General features: G+C 33.0%; 1 protein-coding gene across 1 annotated transcript in view; it reads left to right on the plus strand.

The window, feature by feature from the left end:
* Positions 1 to 7,504, plus strand: part of LOC106129421 (arrestin homolog) — a 33,368-nt gene extending 25,864 nt beyond the window's left edge. The window contains exons 8-10 of the mRNA XM_013327978.2: positions 285 to 393; positions 4,912 to 5,053; positions 5,373 to 7,504. Coding sequence (XP_013183432.2) covers positions 285 to 393; positions 4,912 to 5,053; positions 5,373 to 5,899 — 778 coding nt within the window. The 3' untranslated portion in view covers positions 5,900 to 7,504. The remainder of the gene's footprint in view (positions 1 to 284; positions 394 to 4,911; positions 5,054 to 5,372) is intronic.
* Positions 7,505 to 12,237: the final 4,733 nt, after the last annotated feature.

The raw sequence follows: 12,237 nt of genomic DNA on the forward strand, positions 1-12,237 counted from the left end.
CAAAAGGCGGGCTAAATGCCGTTTGGCATTCTCTACCAGTCTACCAGCTGACCAAACAGAAAACTTTAAGTTGGTAGTGCTTCTAGCATTAAGTCCGCCAGTTGTACTATACATTTGTATTTTGTACAATAAAATCGAGATAAATAAATAAAAAAAAGTTTGTTTTTACTTGACCTTCCGCCAGATAGTTTCCGATTGTTATGTTAGTAAAAATAAATAGACATACTTTTTAATAATGATATATAGACATATTTTTTAATAATCCTGAACTGGGTTGCCCCCAGGGTGGAGCTGGAGGCGTGGTTGGACAAAGCTACGTACTCTCACGGGGAGTCGATCAACGTGAGTGTGGTGGTCGCCAATCATTCGTCGAGAACCGTGCGGCGAATCAAGGTCAGTGTCTAATTTTTCCTAAAATATTAAAAAAATATTCGAATTGTTCATTGAAACGTACCCATAACAATATTGAAATGGAATGGAGGACGCTTCAGTTAAATCCACAGATAAAATTAACTTAAAGTTTTCCTATAAACTTGACGTTTTTGCTATTTTTGTATTTAACTAAAAGTTGCCTTTAAATCTAAAGCTACATAGCTCTGTCTCACCTAGAAAGATTTTATTTTTCTTTAAACATGTTAATCTCCTTGGAAGTACAAAATCCGAAGCACATTTTCTTATTTTTTTTTATTTATATATACATATATACGACAGTCACTTTGATCTCATATTCTCAAGTTCATAAAACAACACATGATCTAAAAGCTTTTTAATCATATCAAAATCATTTTTTTTACACTCGTGGAAAACCTTAAAGTAATTTAATTCCATAAAGTAGGTACTTTTTCTCCTCATAATGGAGCGAACTAAGAAATATACAGCGGGAAAGTTAATTTAATTTCCGAGACAAAGCACGTATCAACAATTTGATTCAATGAGCTAAATTAAATGTTTCAAAAGTTCTTTTCTTGATTATGAGTTTTTAAATTGAAACTAAAGTATAATATCATTTCTCTACGCGTCTCCGAATCTTATCCAAAAATAGAAGGAATTTTCTAGAAATAGTTATAAGATTTTAGTTTTCGTCGACATTACATTGAGTATTCCCTGCCATGTGGTTCCCGACACATTAGAATAGGATCACTCAGAGATATGTATAAAGCGACTAAGGAAGTAGGAACCGAATAGGACAAGTTTTTTTATGTTCTGATATAGGTAAGGTTTCTCTGGAAAGGAAGATTACATTGGGACGTGATAGTTATAGTCATTATTCGGCAAGTGCCGAGTGCCGTGTGGTTCTCGGCACCAATACAAAAAAGAATAAAACCATTCCATCTCTTTCCCATGGATGTCGTAAAAGGCGACTAAGGGATAGGCTCACAAACTTGGGATTCTTTTTTAGGCGATGGGCTAGCAACCTGTCACTATTAGAATCTCAATTCTATCATTAAGCCAAATAGCTGAACGTGGCCATTCAGTCTTTTCAAGACTGTTGGCTCTGTCTACCCCGCTAGGGATATAGACGTGACCATATGTATGTATGTATGTATTCGGCACGACATAAAGCCATACAGCTAAATGTGACCTTCCAGTCTTTTCGGGATTCGGATTTCTCTATTTTTAATGTAGACAATGTGCACGTTCACGATTTAGATTTAAAAGGTCTATATTCGTAAATTGACGTCCAGTGTAAGTGCTGCAGTGTAGTTTGTTTCGCCACTTCTTCTACACATGCGCTTTGGAAGCGGCAGCAGATATAATTAGATTTAAATGATGTGACGTCAATAAGTCATACCTTGTATACAATTTTGAAAATAAATCCATTCTATTCTGTCTACCCCGTAAGGGATAAAGACTTCTAGGGACAAAGATTCTATATATTGTGTAGGTATAAATATATTTATTTAGTTTGACCCCACATAAAGTCTCTGTCAGATCCAATGGTTGACTGGTAGATTATGCTACTAGCATTAAGTCCGCCAATTGTGCTTTATTTGTTGTTTAAATAAATAAATAAATACATTTAACCTAAACGGAAGACATGGATAAAAAGTAGTTATTGTCTTTTACGGCTTACTCAATTTCACGAACTATAAATAAACCTTAGTAAATAAGTAAGCTCTTCTGGAGCAGCGAATAATTTCTCTTATACAGGCTGCTACAAAAAGCTATAAGTACTAAACGTCAGTTTTTAACGGTCAAGTTACTGTTACCATATTAATTATTAAAAAAAAAACAACTAATACTATATAGAAATGTCATGTAGTAGTGCATGAAGAGCGTTATGTTTCAATGTCAATATCCCTGTTTTTCCTAGTAGCTTGGTAGCAGATTCTATTCTCAGGTAAAAACTATAGTACCTATATAGCTGATTCATCACGTGTCTCACGGGGAAAGATTATAGATACATATTTGTACATATAACATTACATTCACCCTACTATTTTAAATGAAATAGGCTAAACATCACAGTATTTGTAAAAAAGAAACTGGACTTTTTGGACAAATAATTCAATTGTATTATTTTGTCTATCATTTAAAGGACAAAAAACATTCTCTCATTTACAAATAAACATTCTTTTCTGAGAGGAAAACATCTCAGAAAAGAATGTTTTTACTGATAAGTACACTGACCCCCGTAGAGATATATATAAGTATTTACTATTGTTACACCCTGTAGATCTTCCTTTGCGTAGGTGTTTCTTTTTGTACATCTGGCTAAATAGGATTATGTTATCAGAACATTATGTGTGTATCTTTGTTAAACTAAAGCTTTTCTAAAATAGTCCTGGAGAAATCTAGATATTATATTATAATAGACGCTTTGGAAGCGTCAGTAAACTTAGTTTTAAGTAATTTATTTGACGTTAACGTTATGTTGTGAAACCAAAAGATGACAATTATTAAGTGATATGAAGTGTCCTATAATAATTAATAAAAATTTTGAATTTGAAATTTGAATATAAAACTCTTCCATTACGCAAAGGTCTCTCGGTGACCACGGATCATTGAAACATGATTCGAAACGGCTGAGGTAAAATAAAGATACGTTAAGTGCGCATTTAATCCCTGTGTTATTTATAAATAGTTTGAATTTGGTTCAGTATCGAAAAATCTATATAAAAGATTTAAATAAATTGTTACTGGCTAGTTTTTATAATGTTAGTATTCGGTATAATACGTAATATTTCACCAGTGCACAAAAAACTCCAATATTTTTATTTATTTAAAAAATGTGTCTGCTAACATCATATCATCATACCGCAAATTAAAATTGTTCATAAAAAGTGACAAAATTAAACATAATTAGTATCCTCTTTTCTAGTTGACTTTTTTCAGTCTGTTATTGCAGTGTAGTAGAAATTATGTTGTTTTTAAATGGCAACACATCATGTCCATTATACGTCCAACGAACTAACCCGGGAATACACTCATGTAGTTCACTTAGGTTCAATCTTTCTCTTGGGATTTTATTATGCTTCGCTCGCTTACGTATGAAGATATAAGGTTCTAAGGTAAGATATTATATTAGTATCCATCTTGCTGGTTGAAGCACCCTCTCTTCAAAATTGGATAACATACTACAAACCAAAGTGTAACAGAATGTGGCGGATATAACTACGCTTCGTTTGCAATAAGGACATCAATTTTACAACACTAGAAACTAGTTAATTTTCAGACAAAAGTATTTCTTTATTAAAAAGTTTTTTTTTAAGCAATTACCTCACTTCTCTGGAGAAAGCCCAGGGTGCGACTTTGACCATGATACTGAGACAGATTTTACACGAAGCGATCCCCATCTGACCTCCGCAACCTTTGCAGGAGAACCTGACACATGTCGGATCATGGTTTCAGTTGGCTGAATTTGAAGGTTTCCTCATGATGGTTCCTTGTAGACTACGGGACCCTAAAACCAGAGTCTAAGAGGATTATAGTCGCCTTTTATTACTCCAGTTAATCTCCGTTATAAAACAGCAGGTCACTACGGAGACCTGCAGTCGACAATGTCTTTTTAATGATACCATTGGACTAGATACTTTTTATGATATTTTTATTTATACATAAAATGTTAATGATGAATAACAAGGTTGGGATAGTCGTAAGTAGAAACATTTTGTCTCTGTCTGCCCCGCTGGGCAAGAGGAGAAAACTTATCTACAAGTTTAGTCAAAAATTCGCGTCATCATTTCTAAAGAAAAGGAAAACATAAGATAAGACAAGTATTGTTAATGTCTATTGTTGTCTTTTAAATATTAAAGCTATGAAATACTTTATTATCGTGTACACGCTAATTAAAACTTTAGTTAGGGTATGGTGTGATGCCAAACCAATAAACCTATTTCTATGACGGCAGTTTGTCTCATCGTGCAAATATTTATTTTATTGGTACTAGGAAATGATTTACGAGGCGAGACGTATTTCCATTAGGTACCGGGTATAAAGTCATAGCCGTGGAAATTTTAATCCCAACCTAAAAGTTTGACTTGGCTACTAATTCTGCTTATGTATATTGTTCTACTATTTAATAATTCTGTAGTGTCAGTACCTATCTAAATTTTGAAGCGCTATAATATTGACATAAATAAATACGGGCTCTACTAGCCAATTCAATTCAAAACCTTATATAGTGCATCAGTTGAATTACAGATACTGCTTATTAGTAGGTACAATATCAACCATGTTGGGCATCCCATTTTTGAAATGATATCAATGGGTCTCAGAAGTGCATAGACCTAGGGAAAGACCACGAATAATATCGCGGTACGACATCGACGACACCTTTCTCAGTGAATAAAGAAACTATGTTCCATAAAGAGAAAAGGGAGGTCTTTGCCTACAATATGTAATATAAGATTTCGACAAAGATTATGTAGACGTAATAGAAATTTATTAAAAACACAATTTTGTTCACAGACGTTAGTTGTGCAACACGTGGACGTGTGCATGTTTTCAAATGGAAAGTTCAAGAATGTGGTGGCACTGGTGAAGTGCGGAGGGACACCGGTGATACCTGGCCAGACTATCACGAAAACGTTCACCTTGACCCCGCACAGAGGTAAGCTCAATGTAATTACGTTGAAACATCAGCGGAAAACAAAAAGTAATCAAACGACACTTTGTGGCTTAAATTTTTGTAGGCAAATTTGAATTCAGTACTGAAAGTAATAAATAAATATTGTTTGATGATTGTATAACTAAAAATTTAAAAAAAGTCACAAGCACTAATGACAAAATGTGTAAGGAGAAATAGAGCGCGGTATAAAATAATGATATGTTGCCTAATCCTTACAAAAGAACGCACGGTTGATATAAATTATGCATTGTTAACAGATACAGAACAATAGCCTATTAAAAAAATATATTATTGTCCTCAGGTGTTACCAAAAATTGGATAGCGTTAGAAGATTCATACTCCAAAACAGGAGCAAGCCTTGCCTCTACTGTTCTTTGCAACAATACTCCAGAAGATCGAAATGTTTTTGCCATTTATGTATCTTATTACGTTAAAGTAAAGCTGTCTCTCGGCACGATCGGCGGAGATGTCTCGTTAAAACTACCTTTTACACTTACACATTCATGTATCAATGAAGCTCCAACCGATAGCGTTATAGAAGAAGCTACACCAAAAATCATCCTGGAAGGAAAAGAAAACAGTGAAGAAGAGGAGACAGAAAAAGACCAACAAAACAATAATGGTGTTAATGACAATCAAGAAACAGCATTCAATGATGAGGCTGAGGTCAATTCTCCCGACGATCACCGACTTGTTGCTGACGTACTTGTAAATATTGAGAATAAAATTGAAAAACCAAAGGTATTCGAAGGTACAGAAGTACGTGCGGTGAAACCTAATGAAGATGAGTTAGACCTAATCGTGAAATACCCAGGTTCTGATACGTGATCCGACGAGGAGTGCAATTTAGTTGCAGATAGAAAAAAGACTGAAAGAGTCGACAATGAACTACCAAAAGTGGCCACGGTGTGTAAAGGTGATATGCAAATTCACAAAAGTGGCTTTGCTGAAAATTTGAAAAGGGCTGTATGTTGTATAGATAGACGCAGACAGTCATAGCTCAGATCGAAGGACCATAATGTAACCTTAGATATTTATTTAAAAGTTCATATTAAATTAATATTCTTGAGATGTACCAACATTGTAGATATTGTTTTAGATTTAAAGTAATTGTATTTTCTAGACATTATTGTAGCTGATGTTCACGCAAAACTATTTTAAACAAAAACAATGATAAAACATAAAATATCTTATTATGTAAACTTATTATGATATACCTACTATTCATAAAACTTCGATAAAAATACAGTGAAATTTTAACTACAATGTATTTATAAAAGTTATTTTCTATATGTGTGTAGAGAATTTTTGAAAGCACTGAAGTAATGTTTAGAATTACTAACGATGTCAATGAAATAGGTTTGATAAAAGTATATTCTAGTCACTATACCTAATTAATCGTGTTAAGGTGTCTTCAAATTCAGTGTTTATAAAAGTATAGATCTTATCATAAAAGCTACTTTTAATTATATTGACCAAACAAAGTCTATCATCTAATTAATTTAAAGTATTTTTTTTACTTTAAGTCTTTTTTAATAGCATGTAGGTACTAACGATGTATCACCTTAACGTTCATATATAGTGACACCTTAACTAAAATAAGGTAATGTTATCAATTAATATTAAGAATATTTGTGAAGACTTGGCTAGAGCCGTCATTGAAGCCTGAATGGATATTACGCTTACTAAATTGTAGTCTGTGTTAGTAATTGTATAAACTAATTAATTATATTCATATAAATTATTAAGAAATATAAGTACCTATTGTAAATGTATTTCTGTATTATACCCACAATTACAGAAAATATTTCGAGACGACATTATTATCATGATTTTCGATGGATGGTATTTTTTATTTCAACTTCTGCGACTGCTCGAAATCTCGCTCATATCTGTTCCCGTGGGAATTTTGGGAACCTATGTCAATTAATCAGTTACCTCCTTTTTATACTATCATAATTTTTTTTTCTATAAAATAATCCACATTTTTTATGAATGGACGGCCTAATCTTTCATTTACATAATGCTAATCACCTAAATGGACTTTATTATTAAATTGCAGTAATAATGATCAAAGTCACTTTACTTTCATTTGACGTCATTAATATTCATTGGAAAATCCATTAGAAAATATATTCTTAAGGTTAAAATAAACGTCATTCTTCTGTCATAGTCTGGAGAAATACTCAAAGATAAAGAAATAACACTTGATATATCGTTGAACATGAATATATTTTAGTTATAATTCAAATAAAATATGACAAATTTACATCTACCTTAAGATTTTAGACTGCTTTGAATATATTATCATTACTATTCTTCTACAATTAAGCATACAGAAAATATTTGTAAAATTAAACTTTTAAATTTATATATTAATTACAACACAGATATTTTATCCAGCGAAATTTCGAAGTTTAATGTGATTTCAGAAAAGCAAATAATTACTTACGAAAGCAGCCATGTACATATATATATATTTAATTATCTATCAATACAATTAAGTAATTATATTGATTCAGTTCTTTTGAAATTCATTGAATTTGTTATTCTTGTATTAAACCTAATTAAATTTTTTTACTTATGAATATTTACACCTACTATTACATGACTATTATAATACTAAATTATATTAAAATATTCTGGTAAATCGATGTACTGTATTATATTTTGTAACTCTACTTCTGTAAATATGTAAATAAATTTCAACATTTGTTTATATCAGTCAGAAGTTTAATTTAATCTTTACGTGGACTTGTTTAACGGACACTTTATAACGCAAGTGTTTTATAAATATTTATCATTTACAAAATAAATATATTTCCTCATTACATCATTCGTGCATCACCTTAGACCCCATCCTTCTTGCCATTAGGCAGAATGAAGTCACATTCAAATTTACACAATTTCTTTTATTAATTTTCCGTTATTAATTATAATATAATTTTAATTAAAAATATAAAATATATCACCTCCAACTGATTAGTTTTATAAAAAGTCAAATAAAAACCTCACATTATCGCAGGAAGTATACACAAATCGATAAAGCAATTCAAAATTTCTCCTGAAGCTTTAGCATCGAACAAATTCACTTCGACATAAGCAGTCTGATCTCTCTCCAAGTTAAAACGGTTTCTACAAAGTTTTCACGGGATTATCTCTAAACGTTTTGTTTTTACTCAGCTTGCTTATAATACGAATAACGATCATAAGATTATAAAGGAATCACTAGTAGTACCTATATTAAAGTAAAATTTGTGAAATTGGCTTTAGTACGTGTTTTCATTTCGTTCATTCTTTTTGTAAATACAAAGTATAGTATATTATATATTGTTCATACAAGTAAGTACTTTACCTAAGCTTACTTCTGTAAGCAGTTTCGTCGATTTAAAATCGAATCAGTTAGTTTTCATTATTTATTTGCAAATATTTTCAGGAAGGCTAGAAGGTATAATAATAGAGGAACTCAGATACACTATGAAACCCTCCAACAAAACAAATCCATGGAAATCTTTTAAATATCTTGTCTACAAAAGACAAAAATGTAAAAATTCGAACTTTACAATGCCATAATAAGTACGTTACATTATCGCCTCATCTACAAAACTTGTGCTTGATCAAATAATGGAATCAATTTAACTGCGAATGCTAACTACACAGGCTTGTACAATTTCTCGATTATTTATAGAAATAAGTAAAATGCCTTCCTTTATAAAATGTCGTTGTTATTAAGCGTTGAAAAAAAGTGACTAAACCAATTGCTCCGTAAAATTGCATCAAAGGGCTTTTGTAGCGAAAAAAGCAAAATATATTTTATTTTATCACGAACAAATACTTTTTGCGCGTATAAAGTGTCAAATAAGGAAATTTTAATTATATATTGAATTATCTATACGCCACAAGTAGTGAGGCTGATTTCAGAATGACTCTGATTTAGATGCGGGTTAACTTTTTGGCATATTTGTTGTGTGCTGTAATACACACATGTTATCACGTCTATACTCTTTGCGGGGTAGACAGAGCCAACAGTCTTGAAAAGACTGAAAGGCCTCGTCCAGCTATTTGGCTTAATGATAGAATTGAGATTCAAATAGTGCCAGGTTGCTAATATAATAAACTTGGGATTATTCTTTAGCCCATCGCCTAAAAGAATAATCCCAAGTTTATTTGCCAATTCCTTAGTCGCCATTTACGAAATCCATGGAAAAAGATGAAGTAATCCTATTTTTATTTTGTATTGGTGCCGATAACCACACCTTGTGTTGTAAGTTTTTCCAAAATGTATGTTATTATCGACTAATTTTTTACTTATGTATAAGTGTAGGTAAGTTGTTGGCCACTAGCTTTTTCTTGCAGCTTCAAATCTTAAAACTAATTGGCACAATTTAAGAAAATGCTAATTGATACATAGAAAAGGAGATTGCATTTACATACTACGTCGAAAGTATATTCGGGTTTATTTGTCCATTGCCTTACGCACACGTGATTTTCTACAAAGAACTTAATGGAAATTGGAGAGGAGGTAAAGGTAGAATGCGCCTCACGATAATTGAATTAACAAGCGGATGACGCCATCATTGATTTTAGAGAAAGACTGGCTGCGCCCTGGTGCTTGGTTCCCGTGGGAATTTGGGAATAAAAAGTAATCTAATCCCGATTTCAGAAATCCATATCTGAGATTAATTACATTGATAATTATAAGTGCAACTTATTTACACAAATACAAGAGTGAGAGAGAAACAAATGGTGTATGTATAGTGGGTCACATAGGATACACTCCGATATTTTTAAGATACGCAGGTGGAACAGGGGACAAAACTATCACCACCTTACGCCGTATTCCACCAAATAAATACTGCCGTGTGGTTCCCAGCACCAATAAAAAGAAGAATAGGACCACTCCCTCTCATTCCCATGGATGTCGTAAAAGACGACTAAGGGATAGGCTTACAAACTTGGGATTCTTTTTAGGCGATGGACTAGCAACCTGTCACCATTTGAATCTCAATTCTATCATTAAGCCAAATAGCTGAACGTGGCCATTCAGTCTTTTCAAGACTGTTGGCTCTGTTTACCCCGCAAGGGCCAAGACGTGACCATATGTATGTATGTAAATACAAAATTTCTTCGTGGACACAGATAAATATCAACGTCAGCTAGATTTAACGCTGAAAATGTTATATAATTGAACCGTGTATCGTAACCTCATAAGAAGACTGAACTTTAAAATGCCGTTTTACCAAGAACGATAAAACTGAATGAACAATCCAAGGTTTATTCCTTATATAAAAGGTTTGTGGCTTGTTTAGTCGTGTGGTTTTCAGGAGAGTAGAATTGGAATACTTTATTTTCTTTCCTAAAGAAAATTGGCTATAAAATCTTTTCTTTCACGATGGTAGCGAAGAAAATATGTTGTAGGTGACAGTCTCTTATTTCTTGCCGAACTCAATAACCTGTGCCGTGTGGTTCCCAACATCAATAAAAAAAAAATAAGACCACTCCCTCTCATTCCCATGGATGTCGTAAAGGGCGACTAAGGGATAGGCTTATAAACTTGAGATTCTTTTTTTAGGCGATGGAGTAGCAACCTGTCACTATTTGAATCTCAATTCTATCATTAAGCCAAATAGCTGAACGTGGCCAATCAATCTTATTAAGACTGTTGGTTGACTGTCTACCCCGCATGGGATATAGACGTGAATATATGTAAGTATGTATGTTTAAAAAAACTCTACAAGCTCCGTAACGTTTAACTTGACTCCTTGTTTGCCACAACTGCGTAATTTCAAGAAAGCTACTACAAGCTTCTTTGTAGGTAGAGCTTCGTAGCTTCTATGACTTTGGTAACTCTAACTACTACAATCTTCTTGGTTACTAGAACAACATAACTGCTACGAATACCTCAGTTACTACAACTTCGTAGCCGCTACGAAGGTGATTACTCTGTTTTTTTGAAATTTCGCAGCCCCTTCGTTATCATAGTTCAAATTGCTACGTGCTATAACTTCGTAGCTTGTACTAAGTTCATGAATAGCTGTAACACTCTTTGTTACTGTTACGTATTTCAGAACTAGCTGCTTCTGAATTTCTGGGCGTTCTAGTATTCTGTTGACATTTTGTTTCCTGTCCTATATTTTAAAACTATCATTATGATAAAATTATTGGGAATCACATTGTTGCAATATAATAATAAGTGGTACAAAAAATATGAAGTGCATAGACTTATACCTACAATAAACATTAATTTTATAACAAACTATCGCTGCGCCTCCAGTTTTAAAAATTCCACAAAAAAGCCTACGAGTATGTCGCTCCCGAAGGTGTTTTCTATATCTGTGTAAAATTTCATGAAAATCAATCTAGTAGTTTTTAAATTATTTCGTTACAAACATACTAATCTTTTCTCGTTGTTAATAGTCTGGATGTGAATGGATAAAAATAACAGTATTGATGGGCGGAAAAGGTAAAAGCTTCAGAATACAAGCTCAACTATTAACGCGTTGACATGAGGATTTAGATAATAAAAGCCGCAGAGTATGTAGATAAAACACATCCCAAAATACTCTGAAATCCTGATAAAGTCCATTTATTATTATCAAAGGGTGTTACGAACGATTTAATAGTATTTACCAGCTATCTAACTAATCTTTTAAGCTTTGTACGTAAGTGGTGTAACACCCATCTTTATCGGAAGCCGGAAACTAAATCTTTCCACTTCGCCTAATCCCTGAATAATTTACCTTTCAAGTTTAAATAAATAAATTATTGGTATACTTGTAATAAGGAAAAAAGGTTAACTCGGTAATTTTCTGGACGTGGACGTGAAATAAGTATAAATTATGGTATTCCAATTACATCTAAAATCCTCGCGGCACGTTAGGTCTTATTACCGAAATTTACAGTCGGTTTTTAAAGTCAATTTCCTTCAACGTCCATACCTTGAACGTCCATACCTCGAACGTCCATGCCTTGAACGTCGATACCGTGGACATTCATACCTTGAACGTTTATACCTTGAACGTCCTTACCTTGAACTTCCATACCTTGAACGTCCATTCCTTGAATATCCATTCCTTGAACGTCCGTACCTTGAACGTCTATTCCTTGAACGTCCATACCTTGAACGTCCATACCGTGGACGTTCATACCTTGAACGTCTCTTTGCC

The sequence above is a fragment of the Amyelois transitella genome, chromosome 4 (assembly GCF_032362555.1).
Source record: "Amyelois transitella isolate CPQ chromosome 4, ilAmyTran1.1, whole genome shotgun sequence".
Taxonomy (NCBI): Eukaryota; Metazoa; Arthropoda; class Insecta; order Lepidoptera; family Pyralidae; genus Amyelois; species Amyelois transitella.